The 15,276-nt window shown below is 41.1% G+C and overlaps 1 protein-coding gene across 1 annotated transcript in view; it reads right to left on the bottom strand.

Moving 5' to 3' along the window:
- The window catches only part of PROM1 (prominin 1), a 56,290-nt gene that overhangs the window by 32,229 nt on the left and 8,785 nt on the right, over positions 1 to 15,276 (bottom strand). Inside the window, exons 2-4 of the mRNA XM_065633852.1 lie at positions 7,786 to 7,844; positions 4,708 to 4,734; positions 2,622 to 2,827 (exon numbers count right to left, since the gene is read on the bottom strand). Of these exons, the coding sequence (XP_065489924.1) occupies positions 2,622 to 2,827; positions 4,708 to 4,734; positions 7,786 to 7,844 (292 nt within the window). The remainder of the gene's footprint in view (positions 1 to 2,621; positions 2,828 to 4,707; positions 4,735 to 7,785; positions 7,845 to 15,276) is intronic.

The following is a 15,276-nucleotide window of genomic DNA, read 5'->3' as shown; positions in this document are numbered from 1 at the left end:
GATCTGTCTTTCCCAGTCAAGGAAAGATAGCTTGGACACGTCTCCCCATGTGAAGGATGGAAAAAACAAAAAAGGGAAAAAAGGGGAAAAAGGAGAAAAAAGGGAAAAGGAAAGAACACGAAATGGCCCATGTTTCCTGCTCTTCAAAATTCTGATCCATTGACTGATAGAATCCCCAAAGAGCTGCCACCACAAGAGAGATGGAGAGAAGATGCAGAACACACACTTAGGTGGTACACCCTGAAGAAGTCCACTTCCTAGAAATCCTTCCCATTCCACATGTACGGGTCTTTAAAGCAAAGCTCCACTGGTGGAGATGTGGGTTCTCTGATCGATGCGTACCTTGCTAAATGCATCTTCTGCATCTTCTAAATGCATCTTCTGAAGCAGCACAGCACTTGGTGAAGGCGTCTACAGCATTCCAGTCACCAGGCAGGGGTTCGGGAGACATACTCCTAGAGGAGGTCCTCAGTGTTGCATGAACCTCAAAATACACCCAAACAATGTTGGGACCCACCTTGGTGGTTTCATGGCACATCTTGACGTAACCCTGTGTTAGCAGAGACCATTCAAGTTTTTGTTCTTTTGGCTTTGTCTGCAAGTAGCCATAGGCATTTTACTTGCACAGGACTAAACAGTTTTTATTATTATCACATCTTACGTATGCAGCTGTGGCACAGTCCTTGAGACATGTGGTTTTTGGGAAGTACAACTACAGGTAAATTTTCCACCTAAGCTGAAGTCACATGGTAACTTGGGGGAAAAGCAGGGAATAAATCCGCAAGGAGATTTAGTATGAGTACAGTATAAGAAACAGAGAAACAGTTGTAAGTAAATCTCAGGCTTTCTCCAATTTTTTTGTTGGGGCAATGGCTACCAAGATGACTGTCCTTTCGTGTTTCAGCATAGCAGTAAGCAAGCTGACATGGGCTTAAACAGATCCAGGCCTGGCATCTCCTCTTCCCTTGTGAAAGACAATCCACGAAGGGCAGCAGAATCCTGCTTTGTAGGGACACAGACGGGAGACCTGAGCCCTCGGGCAGGCAGGGGTCAGCAATATTAGCCCTGTAAAGTCCTGTCTGGCTTTGCACAGCACTTGCAGCATTAGAGACTTAGCTGGGGAGTCATATGAGATTATCTTCACCTGTGGAAACCTGCAGACAGAGCTCAGGCCAAGCCCTCTCTTTGGGTAAGCAACTGATACTCTTGATGTCTTATACAAAAGAAGAAAAAAAAAAAAAAAAAAAAGAGTTAAAGAGGCAGTTTCCCTTATCCTGGAAAGCATGTTATTAGGGATCACTGATCTCCCAGTCATGACCTAAGAAGAAGCCTTTGCCAATGCTATATATGCCAAGAACAGCTGGCAGCAAATACACAAGGTAAAGAGACCAACAAGGGGGGTGAATTCTTAATTTCTCCGCTGACTGACGACGTTCCTCGGCCATTATAAACAGAACATAGTGTCCTGCAAAACAGCATCCCGCAACATGGTGTAAAGATACCTGGCGAACTCTGTGAGCTACCTTCAGTTTTGGCATCCTGAGAGTTATTTTAATAACTTATTTTCTTTGAGGCACCATTGTACTACAAGCAACTATTGTCCTGTCATCATGGCAGGGATGCACCTATCACCTACAATACTATTTGGCTTTCCGGTCGTCAGACTACTTAAGCATCATTTTTGTTAGTAATGCCTGGGAGAAAAGAGCATGTTCCCACACCTGACATAAGTGTGGTCTACATTTGAGCACAGGCAAGGTCTCAATTTGTCATGACAAACAAGAGTAAAAAGAAAAAAAAATTCTAGATTAAAGTGAAGTGATAAACTTAAGTCTCACCTGACTGAACAATCACACAGTATAGATCAAAAGACTTGAATTTTAAAAAAATATAATCACAAAATAAGAAGAGTAGGCAGGTGAAAATATGAAGAATTTGAAGGAAAATAAAAAACCTGAAAGCAAACAAAGTATTTGGAAAGCATCTACAGGGAAAGGTCTGGATTTAGTCCTTCATCACCCGTTACACACCCAGCACCGAACAGGAGCGCATTCCTAACACTAATAGCGCAAAAATGTCTTCAAACTGCAGGATTTTACAGTGAGTGCATGCAAGGGTGAAACAACTCAGTGCCCAGAGGAAAACCTATTGTTTTGAACTAATAAGAAAATCTGGAGGACAGTAAATACTGCAGGAGGTCACACAATTGCTTTTCTCATCACTGCTGCACTATCCAGAAAACAGCAGTATGCTATACCTCAAGTTCCCTATGGGATTCTCACTGAACATAGGACACAGTATCTTATGTTCATAAGTTTAATGTAACATTCTGCAACTGCCATTTTGAGACTGACAAAAACGTCATTTGCCAAAATCAAGCTTGATTTTTTTGTTTGTTTGTTTCACACCTGGATTCGTCTTAAATGAGTATATCGTGACCTGTGGATAGCAATGGTAGCAGCATTTTTACAATGCAGTCACATTTTCATTAATAAGCAATATTACTTAAGTCTGATAAAATCATTTTTGCACCTGTAGGCTAATACGGTAACATTACGTCATATGACACTGCAAACTTAATGCTATACCAAGCTTCATAATGTTCTCTTTATTACACTTGCCTTATTATTAAAGAAGCAACAAAAAGAAATGTTGCAAAACAGCTCCTCTGACAGTCAGCATTTTTCTTCTGTCTTTGATGCATTTCCCCACCACAGTTGTCACAGCAACGACACATACAGAAGCAAAGTCCCACAAGAGGCAGTAATAAAATAAATACCAATCCCAAGGCTGCGGAGACTATAAAACCGATTTCATAGTAGATGGCCTGTAATTCAGACAAAAATAGTGGTAATAGCAGATATCACACAATAACTGCAACCAATAAAGAGCAAATAATTAAAAAAAAGTCAAACTACGGACTAAACTATATACTAAGTTACTGAGGTTATGGACTTTGTGTATTTTGTCAATAACTGACAACTTTTCTAACAAAAAGATAGATAACGTTGTAGATACTAATGCTAATAATTATTTAGCTAGAATATTAGCTAGGTAAACTACAGCAGTGAGTGCTAAGAGAGAACTATGCTGACAAGAAACAAACGTGAATCAATGCAACTGAAACAGATCCAAAATGAACATGTTTGATTTCCTGGACCACAAATACACTGTTCCTCACATTTGTTTCCAAAAAGGCTTCACAAAGATCAGCAAGGCTGACTAGAACAACACTGCATCTGGGAGGGGGGAAGGAGGCTTAGACTGTTCTCCTGTTTAACCAGTGCAAAGATTCATATGAACTGCAAAGGGAAGCACACTTCACTGGATGATCGATTGCAATGGCAGAGGTTTCTCCAAACTGCTGAAGTAAAAATGGTTTAGGGACTGGAAAGCATGAAGGAGTGGGTTTTAAGCTCTCTCAGGTAAAGGCATTTATTCTGCTGCCAAACAGTGAAGCAGTAGCAACTAAAAGGATGCTTTCAGAAGCTGGCAGGCGTGAAAGGGAAGGATGCAATGCAATACCCTAACTAGCTTTTATGCTGGAAGCAAAGCAAGTGCCCCAGGATGGAGAAGCTGGGCCAGACGGCCCTGGCACAGCCCCACGCGAGGCAACGTGGCTCCCAGGGGACAAGCTGCGAGCTGGCCATGCTGCTCCTCTCTGCTGCGAACACCAGCCAGCGCACCCAGCACCAGGCAACGCATCCAGCGCGTCCAGCGCACCCAGCACCAGGCAACGCACCCAGCGCACCCAGCACCAGGCAACGCATCCAGCGCACCCAGCACCCAGCACCAGGCAATGCATCCAGCGCATCCAGCGCACCCAGCACCAGGCAACGCATCCAGCACATCCAGCGCACCCAGCACCAGGCAACGCATCCAGCACATCTAGCACCAGGCAACGCATCCAGCACCCAATGCCAGGCAACGCATCCAGTGCATCCAGCATCCAGCACCAGGCAGTGCAGCCAGCACCAGGCAGTGCATCCAGCGCATCCAGCACCCAACGCCAGGCAGCGCATCCAGCACATCCATCAGCGGATCGGGCAGGTGTCTGCCCAGGGGCACACGGCACAGCGTGGGCAGGCCCCAGTGGTCTTTCCTCCCTGATGAATTTGTTTTTCTCCCTTCCTTTTCTAGTTTTAGGAGAACTAATTCTCACACTAGTACTTTGAGTCCTCTTCTGTTTTATTAATTTGCCAGTGCAAGGGCAGCTTGGCAGTGAAAGGATGAAATTGAGGCTGTGTATTGTCCTGCAAAATAAGTTACGATTTCACACAGGCTATCAATCATGCTCCAGTTCCAGCTTTGCTGATGTCCTTCCTCACAATCCCTAATTACCAACTGATCCAAATACAGCAACCATCACCATTAGCAGAGTTGCAAATTTCTGACCTAATTACCAATTCTAGGATGAAACCTATTTTTTTTTATTATTATTATTAACTGCTGGTTAAAAGCTGTTATCCCTTCTGAAGAATAAAAACTAGATGCTTAGAGGAAGAACTTGGCTAGATTTTGCAAAAGAATTATTGTTTTCTAGTTAGCTGAACACTTCAGAAATTATTTTATCACAAATTTTAAAATAGGTTAGATGGAAAAAAACATTTTAGGTAACATTAAAAGCAGGTATGGATGTTTTAATAGAAGTACTGCATACAGACAGTTAGTTCATCTCGAAGCTGCACATCAACCATAAGACATTACCTGAAGAGTCAGGACAACATTTTCTGGCTGTGGAAGTCAAAACAAATGGAGAACGTGTATAATACACAGGCAGCATGCACAAAAACAAATCACGTGAATAATGAACAATTAACCATGACCAAAACAATTAACACCACAGAAACAATAATAAAAAGCCACAGAAGTACAATAATGCATAGAAGCACCATTAAATAATTATGGAAAATTATTTACAATAAAATACATAGCAGATAATTTCTGGTTTCCTTGGTAAATGTAAGGAATCTAGGAGTTGACCCACACATATTTCCATATTAAAACAACAGACCAGTTACTTCTACACTGAGCATCTGTTTCATATAATTCCTAGCACATCTCAAACAGAAGGCAAGAGACTGCATTACTTTGTGGCTTTGCAATTTTTTCAGAAATTCCACCTGTCATAACTAACTCATGATACTACTTTTTCTTTTCAATGCTTATTTTATTTTGGCTTAAAAGCAGTAGTTTTAGTAACAGTTTTGGGACCTTAACACACTACACAGAAAATTCACCCTCACTTTTAACTAACTATGCAGAGGTTTATTTTAAATTATTTAGAAGTTTAAAAAAAAAAGCATTCAAGAAAGACTCAAGAAGTCTATTTGTCAGGTTCTTGACTGATTTCTTATCTGTAATTTTGGAAAAATACAGAAAACTAAACAGGAATTTCAGAAGAACCAAATCTCTCTTTTGTTTCCACAATGGAAATAGAATTTCTTGTATTTTTTACCCTCATCTCTGTATGACAAGTTGACAGCTGATAATGCTTTCCCTTTTCTCATAAACAGAAAAAGTGGACAAGCTAAAGACAGCAAAACCGCTCAACTCAAGGTCTGATGTGTGAGAATCAGAAACCTTGTCTCTTTTTTTTTTTTCAGTGTCACACCCTTATGAGACTCCTACTGCACAATATGCTTTAAATGTTCAAAATCATATTTGGAACTATACTTTTAGTAGGAGGAAAACAAATGCTTACCCTCCCTTAAAAATCTGGTACTGAGTATGATTTTGAACGTTTTGAGCAAGGCCGTGTCCCCGCAGAAGTGAAGCGACCGCAGCAGCAGCAGCGAGCTGGCTCCCCCGGGCTGGCGCGGCAGCTGCTGGGCTGGCCTGGCAGATTGCTGCCCCTGCCCCGGACCATAGGAGTCCAACTGGGCACACTGGGACACACAGCACAGAAGTGGGAAGGGCCTCTTGGCTCACTAAAATTCCACAAATAGGTTAAAAAAAAAAAAAAAAAGGTACAGAGGAATGACAGTAACAAGATAAATATCAGAACCAGGTTTCCTGTTCTTTCTTCTGAAGGGCTGTACACAGAGTGGAGTCTTCTTACATGGATGTACACGTGGCCCATTTCTGCCCGTTTGCCTCTGTGACAGCATCATCTTTTGCCCAAATAGCAGTTTTTTCTTCCTGGTGTTTCCTTTCCATATATATTTATAAGGAGTTATCATCCCCCTTATCAGTTATTTTGCTAAGCTAAGCAAACTACTCCAGTCTCCTCTGAAGACCTGTGTGTTTCGCAGATCATTCTAATAGACATTTTCTGAACCCATCCTATTCTGAGTTAATTCTCCCTGAATTTGAGTGATCAAAACCACAGGCAACATTTCTAACTACCTACCCACCCCCTTCAGTGACATTCACACTTCCCTGCCCCACTGGAAATCCCTCCAGGGGCACATCTACAGCCCTGCTGGCCTCTTCACAGCTACCTCTCATTGATGCTTCTGTCTTCTGAGGGACTCTCTACTTGTCTAAATAGACTTTTCTTTTCCAAATTTAAATTTTTGCATTGTATTCAGGTCAAAATTAGGACCTATAAATGGCCTATGTCTGTTTTACTTCCTAAGCACGTCTAGTGTTGTATTTGCCACCCCACAGTATTTTAACAAGTGTCTCCACTACACAGGATTACAGTTGTCATCAGCGTCAAATTTCTCATAACTTATGTAGTAGTTACTAAAGACTACACTCGCACGCATGCATACCACCTACAGCCTAATGGTTTTGTGCAAAGACTCCGCCAACCAAGACCACCCTGTATTCCCCCCTGGGTGTGTGGGCACAGTCTGCGATGCGCCAGGCTCACCGAGCCCCACCAAACATGCGTGTGGGATCAGCAAGAGTAACTTGCTGCAGCATAACGGCAATACCCACACACTTGGAGGTCATGCAGAGGTTACTGAGCTTCTGGAGCGACAGGTTCATTGTCAGAAAGACAAGGAAGCACAAGGCTTTCCCCCTTCAAATCCCAAGACCATTCAGGTCATCCTGATTCCAGGATCAAGTGCCTGGATGCCGAGTTCCATATGCATCTTGCTGACAGGCACCTCATGCTGCAGGGACTACAAGCAAGTAGCTCACACAAAAGGACATGTCCATTGTGTGGGCCTGGTTAAGGGTCCTATTGCAGGCACTCAGCCTGTGACACCGCTTCCAAAATGAGGTACCAGCCTTGAGAACTACCCAAAATCAGATCCACGCTACGTTCTACCTTCTCTTGCTACCCTCTGAATTTCAGCTGTTATAGGGTAATCACAAACCTAAAGAGAGAATGGAAAATACCCTTGATGTGATCAGTACGCTATGTAAACTGAAATATACTTTATAAGTAGGCTATGGAAACTTCATTTTACAAAGGCACCCAAATCAGCATATAAATTCAGCTTTTTGAGGACAATAGCTGAAGCTAACATAAGAGCTGAGTAGTAATGGTTCTCTCTAAGCATTTTTAAATAGAAGCAGTATTTTTCAATACAAAGAGCCTTCAATCTTTGTGCAACAGACACCACAATCACATTACAGCTAGAATTTATAAGTGAGCCTTAAGTACGCGTAGCTTCTTTACAGTGGCTTAAGAAATTTTCTTTGTAATATTTTTTGAAAGGTTTTGGTCCCAAATTTTGTATAAAACCATCATACACATCATTCACAAATTTCATTCTTGCATCCTGTTTTTATAACTCTACAATACTATTTCCTATTTTAGAAACAAAACTGAATTTCAAAGTAATAGTTTTCATTATTTTATGCAGATACAGATAGACAATTTACCTTTTGATAATCGCCCTGTGTATTTCCAAACTTCTGCTGTGCTAGTTTTCTGATGAGATCTGAAAATAAGCAAGAATATTCCATAGTTTTAAACAACATAAATAATAAAAATGGGGGAAAGATGATAGTATGAATTCTACTGTTAGACAGGCAAGATGAAATTAAGAACAAACATCAACAGGATAGGCAAGCACATAACTGTTTCCATAAACTTGTCTAGTAACAACATTTTTAACCAAATGTATATTTTTTGAGCTCACAGGAAGATACATAGATTATAAATGAATTCCCACTGAAATACAGTGAATGTTTTTCTGAGGTCATCCTCTGTACCATAGCATCATCCCAAATGTTATCAGTTAGTTGGATAAAGTTCAGATATCGGCTTTGCTTCATGTTTATGACAAGTACATACACGCATATATATATACGTACACACACACACATGGAATTGATAATGTGTAAAACAAGAATGTTAACGATGACTTCTGGACTGAATGCTACAAAGAAGAAAGCCCTTATCCTTGCCAACATTATCCCAATATTTTTTTTTTCTTCCTCCCCCCTTTTTTTTTCGTCTCTGGACCAGACTTTGCATGAGAGTATGCAACACCACCAAAACAAATCAGAAAGCCTGACGCATGCCAACTTACTGTGCATGCAGCTCCATCTAACACACTCATTTCTAACTTGTTCACAATGTAGACAAAATACAGCAACCATCAAAAAAAGAAGAAAGCAGGAATTCAATACAAATAGTGCCAGTTAACATTATAAATATAATTTCACCACACCAGTTCCTTTCAGTAAACACCAGCAGCTGCAATGAATGGATCCCCCTTTAGGGATGTCCCCAGCCTACCCTTATGGAGGTTTTGCCAACCCTATGGGATCTATGCTGGGAACTCCTGGCCATTTCCATGACCCCCTGCATGTGAAGGGGGGAACCCCCAGCTCTGCAGAGCCTCTGCCTCTGAGGGCCATGAGCAGCTCCGAATGCCCCGTGCTGGGCTGTGGAAAAGCAGCAGCGTTTGGAAGTTTGGGAGAAGGGACAGACTGAACTTACGGTCTCCTCTAATGAAGGACACTACACAGTGCACACCTTGAGGAGGAGCGCTCTGCTCCCTGTGTTCATACAGAGGTGCACTTCATGGTGCTATTGCCCCGTCATTAGTCTCCCTGTATGCAACTGAATATACTTGAGGAAATCCACTAAGTTACCTATCCTGGGGATCAATAAAGGGCCTGTAGGTTCCAAACTGACTGTTCACCTCCCAAAAAATCCAAGCCTGGGCTGTTCCTAACTCAGAGGTTCATCTTGCTTTGGAAAAGCATTGGACTCGATGACCTCTGGAGGTCCCTTCTAATTTAAATTATTCTCATCTCATCTCTATATCCTACAATCATGCTGACTTTTTATTATAGATTATTTAATAGAGGAGTGAAAGCACTGCCAGGAAGCATGCAAGAAAGCTAAATTTTATTACTAACAAAAGCTTCCTTTGATACATTTCCTACTGTCAGGTACCAGTACAAGATAAAATTTTAAAAGCATTAGCCTTTCCTGCTAAATAAAAGTTGAAAGTTTGTATCCATTCTTCTAGTTGAGTGTCTGTCCCCATCATAAACTAGAATGAAAATGAAACAAAAAAAACATTTTAGATTATTTTACATACATCTATAAACACATGTATATTTATGGATATCTGTATGTGTATGTGTACACATATGTAAACTGCTCAAGAGAAACAGAGGACAGGGAAAGGGACCCCCAGGATCATCCAGTCCAACCCCCAGCTCAGCACAGAGTCACCCACTGCAGGTTACTCGGGGCCATGTCCAGTCACATATTGAGTATCTCCAAGGAGAACATCCAATACTTCAACCAAAACCAAAACAAAATCCTGCTCTGATTACTTGCCAAGAATGTTCCTAACACAATTTTTATTTATACTGTTTCCATAATATAAGCCTGGTAGTCAAAAAGCAAACAAAAGAGAGACAGAAATCAACCTGAATACACTATGACAAAATTATGATGAAAACAGCCTTTTCAATGTGCTTTTGAAATTTAGAGGCTCTAAAGCCTGTTCATCTAGAAACTAAAACACCTTTAGATTTATTATAAACAAAAGTACAAAAACTTCCCACATGGATCGAATAAGTGAAACAGTGACAATAATACAGGTTTCATACCTAGCACAATAGCCAGTATTACACAGCCCATTTTCCCCCTTAGTTTTCCAGAATGTGAGTTTTCCCTGCTGAATAAAGATTTACTACTTATATTACTTTGTAATGATTTTTTAGAAGTAACAGGGTGTTTTAATCACCAGGCAGCACACAGTGATTGACCAGTCTTTGCCACGAATTTACTATTTCAATAGCCTGCAGTATCAACTGGATTAGACATAATCTCAGTTAATTCATTTCAAATTGTCCTGGTTTCAGCTGCGATAGAGTTAATTTTCTTCCTACTAGCCAGTATAGTGCTGTGTTTTGGATTTAGTACTGGAAGAAAGTTGATAATACGCTGATGTTTTGGTTGTCCCAAGCAATAGAATAACAGAATCATTTTGGTTGGAAGAGACCCTTAAGATCATCGAGTCCAACCACAACCTAACTCCGGCACCAAACCGTGTCCCTAAGAACCTCAAATGTTCACACTGAGTCACACACATTTGGGGAGAAGGCTGCTGGTGCATGAGAAGCTGGGAGGGGGCACAGCCAGCACAGCTGACCCTGACTGGCCAAAGGGATATTACCATATGACATCACGCTCAGTATATATTTTGGGGGAAGAAGGAGGAAGCAGGGATGTTCAGAGTGATGGCGTTTGTCCTCCTGAGTAACTGTTACATGTGATGGAGCCTGGCTTTCCTGGAGACAGCTGAACACCACCCATCAATGGGAAGCAATGAATGAATCTCTTGTTTTGCTTAACTCGTGTGTGTGGCTTTTGCTTTACTTATTAAACTGTCTGTCTCTCAACCCATGAGTTTTGTCACTTTTACTCTTCTGATCTTCTCCCCCATCCCACTGGGGGAATGTGAGCAAGTGGCTGCGTGGTGCTGAGTTGCCAGCTGGACTTAAACCATGATATGAATGAAATGTGGAAGTCATATATATTCCCATTACAAAATACATTTGGCTGTAATAGAATGTGAGGTTACCTGCAGTTACTCACCCACCCATCTGTAAGCACAAACATGCCTCTGCGGTTTTGCAGCATCACTAATCTTCCTGCTCATTGTAGGTGGGATTGGACTAGATGATTGTTAAAGGTCCCTTCCAACCCAAACTATTCTATGATTGTTAGGTTTTACATTGACAGTAATCATGATTACCACTGCAGCACTTAAGGGTTAAGTGTGGGAATGTCCTGTGCAAGGTGCAGTAGAACCACAAGCATCATATTTTCACCTATTTCTACACTGCTCCCTGTAGCACAGTGCAGAGACACCCCAGCTCACATTTAATACAGCCTGTGATTTTCATTTGCTTTTGTGAAGCATCTTTTCTCCCTAGCTAGAACATCTCATGTCCAGCATTCAAACAAGTTTTCATTTAAAGTTGAATTAAGTTAAGTCCACACGACTCTCTTCGGCTTTATAGGTAGAGTACCACCTTGAGGCCGGTTTCTGTTTCAAACATAAAAGTGCTGGGAAGGTGGGATAAAAGGTGGTGTCCTCTATTTTCAAATTAACAGGATTACTTCTGAAATCTCAGCTTGACCAGCTGCACACATTGTTTCACACGACCAGTAATCCAAAGCTTTAGCACAGAACACATTTTATCACTGGGGTTAAAGAGATTTACCTTGTGAGGTTCATTTACACAGCTAATTACATTACTGCTTTGCTCTGTCTCCTTCCTGCCCTCATCACACATGCGAAATGCCATCTGCCCTAGCAAATCTAACTAGCCAGATGAACTGTTAATTTACCAGTGCAATTTGTGATGAAATATTAAGCACCTCTGAGGAGGCCCAGTTAAGAAAACATAATCACCAACTCCTGCACTGCACACGTATTGTGCATACATTCAATATCTCATTACCCGGACAAGAAAATGAGGTTAGCACTAGGCTTGCTTCTTAGAAGTGATCTACAGAAAAGGATAGCAAAAATAGCTTATTTTTAAATCTCTGTTATCTGGCTATTAAGTACCAACATAAATTAGTTACAAATTCTTCTGCTAAGAAAGCTTTTCAAATCTAGGTGACAGGAAAACAGCTGTAGTAAAACCTTTGGGAATGCTATGCTTCATCTTCACTCAAACAATTCCATCGAGCCTGTTCAGTTATAGTGCAACTCCAGCATTAATCTAATTATGCCAGAAATTAATTTATCTTTTTATGCATAATATAACATATTAGGCTTCTATCCTGAAAAGGACTTCAAGCAAACCAATAAGAACCATGACTGAAGCATTCACGTTGCACTGAATGGAGATTTTTCGGAGCAACGGGGGGGAATTACATAGATAATATACATGATAAATTAATAACTGCTTTAATGCTGTCTCATTCTAATGCATATCATAGTATTTCATCCCATTCCCCTTCATCTATAACACAGTCGATGGACTATACACACACTGAACAGTTCAGCATCCTTCTGAATATGGGTCAGTCTGACCATTTAGTGTTATAAATAAGCAGCAATAATTAGCCTGAAATCAACGAACTAAAATGACTTCAAGCTTGGGGTTTTTTTCCTCTCTAATTGTGGCTCAGACTAATGAATAACTCTTGCAAGTCCAAGAAAAACAGGAAGGTTTTATTAGCCTTTCAAACTTACCATCACAGACAAAAATCTTATAACAAGTCTTACTGCAAGTTCAGTTTATTGACACTTTTAAAACACTTGCTTTGACTAGATTGAGGCTTTGGTTGCTTCCCCAAAGTTAGAAAGCCTCCAACCATTAGGCTTTACTACAGTCACATTCAGCTCCCACTGAAAAGATCTCCTTCAGCAGGTAACCCAGGGTTCTCCCCTTTCCTACCGACTAGCCTCAATCACTCTCCCTGTTCCTAATGACACAGCAATTGCTCGGCTCTGGTTCCACTGCAGAGCGTGGTTGGCAGCTTGGTGAAGTTGTGGCCAAAGAATCCACCAAGAACGTTGGTGCAGAGACTGCAGACATGGCCCTGCCACATTGCCTACCCTGTGTTGTCTGTCCTCTTTCTGCAGAGCAAGAAGAAAATTCACTCTGTAGGCCAAGTGGGAAGTCTCAGAGGTGAGATCTTCCCGCACAGTAAGACCCCACTTCAGTCCACAGATGAGGAGTCTAATTCATGCATTTACTTGTATAGTCTAGACCATTCCTTTCCACCTCCAGATTCAAAAGGTTCACTCCTCTCTTCACGTCTCCCTCAGAGAGACTTGGGCGATAACCCTTGTCCCCAAACTAAGAAAAAGACCCCAGCCCTCTCAGCTAAATTCTCCCTACAATTTTTAGGCAAGCTATTTCTCTATATAGTTCTCTTTTTTTTTTTTTTTTTTTTTCCTTGAGTTACTGAGAACATCAGGCCAGTTTGGCTGTCACCCTCCTGCTCCTCACAAGAGGCCGTTCTGGCCCTCTTCACTTCAAGCACAACTCCTGAGTGACAGTCACCTTCCCTCGCTGCTGAAGCCCACATACAAGATCAAGTAGTTAAACTACAGAGACGGTGACAGGAAATTATCTGTTCAATCACCTGTTCATTTACCTGCATTAAAGAAATAACATGCAAAAAAGATAACCTTAAACCATCAGCCATGCCTCTGGATGAGAAAAAAGGCGAGAAAGGAACCTTGCTACCGTATCTCACCACTGACACACAAAACGAAGGCTTAGAGCCTGTCATTCTACAATGCCTGGAAGAACTTGCTTGAACAGAGGTAAAAAATGACAAATACATACTAAATTGTTTAAGTATTTTAACTTCTCATCTCATCTGCTACAGCAATCTGTCTTTTCACCCTCTTCTACCTTCAATATGCTGTTTTCTCTCATCAACACAATCATCATCCATTCCCAGTTTCTGACTTCATATTCTTTAATCACATGCTGATCAAAAGCAAGAGAAATTTGCTTATCATATAGTACTCTGGCTTGGTCTCGAAATCCAGCAACACACGATCTGACACAAGCAAAAACATAGTAAATGCATGTTTATGGTCTTGGCAGACTTGTTAAGCACATACTGCTTTATTCATAGTTGAAAGGACAAGCTACTAGACCACGTAGAAGTAAATCTTCACTTATACTGGATGCAATGGAGGAGCAATGAGAGGGAGTAGAGCAGCGATACGAAGTAGGTAATAGAGAGATGAGCAGCTATGAGCAGGACTGAAACTGTAGGAATGGCCTAAAGAGCATGAGATTTAACCAGAGCACAGGTAGGACTAAGCATGGTGCAATTGCTGAAGAGGAGGAATTGCAGAGCAGCAACATGCTGAATGAGCAGGCAGCAGTAACCAGAACATGAAATTAAGGAGACTCCCTTTGCACCCTTCCTGACAGAAAATACCATTGATCCACTGAAGAAATTATACACCAGTGGACCAGATAATAGTAACAGTCAATGAACTTCATTTGTGCACGCAAAAAGTTCCCCAGTTTCCCCCAAATATGGATGAAACAATAGAAGTTTTATTATAGCTGCCTCGAGGTTACTAGTCAGGAAGACCAAACAGGTAATTTAAGTCTTCCACAGAAAATCCTCACATCTTACAGCTGCCCCAAACTTGAGTTCATTCCCTTAGTGCAGCCACATTTTCTGTTTAGGCACATTCTGCTTTCCATCAGCGTACAGTGACCACATTAAAGAGCCTCGTCAGGAAAAGGTTTAAAGAAAAAAAAGAAATTGCTGCAATATTGACTGTTACAGGACACCCAGAATGAAAGATTTCTCCTTTGAAAATAACGTTTGCAGGGTTGTTCTTTGCTACAAAGAAAGTTCTGTTCTTGCTGAAGTTTTGGAGAAAGAACAAAAAGAGAAAAGCCTTTAGAAAAATCTTTGCTTAGGAGGTTGCAATAAATTTGCATATATCACACAGACACAAAGTCGAGTAGAAAGCTTTGAAGAAGTATTCCACACAGAAACCACATTCTCTCATTTTCTGAAGGCAACAAAACTTCCATAGCACATTGTGCCACGGCAGCTATTTTTTGCCGGTTACTTTGTTTGCAGTAGCTACCTAAAGTTCTCTCTAGGCCACCATCTGGTAAGGATTTACAACAGATTACAGGCAAAGATTTAACTTGGTGCGCTGTACACGCTTGTCTGTTTTAACACACTACAGAGTCTGAGCAACTTCTTGGTCGTGTGGGTTGTGTAGACATATTGGACTTGCAACTTTGATTGAAGCAGCAAATATTTAGACTGCATGAACCACAGCATTTTTCCTACTCCTTTCTTTAGAAGTTGCTGTAAACTGAGGAAAGCACAGAAAATCCTCTCTCATTTGCATAACTTGAGTTATTGGAAATAATTGGGAATGA

Source organism: Caloenas nicobarica, chromosome 4, assembly GCF_036013445.1.
Source record: "Caloenas nicobarica isolate bCalNic1 chromosome 4, bCalNic1.hap1, whole genome shotgun sequence".
Taxonomy (NCBI): Eukaryota; Metazoa; Chordata; class Aves; order Columbiformes; family Columbidae; genus Caloenas; species Caloenas nicobarica.
Note: the sequence above shows the minus strand (reverse complement) of the source record. Positions and strands in the feature narration are given on the sequence as shown.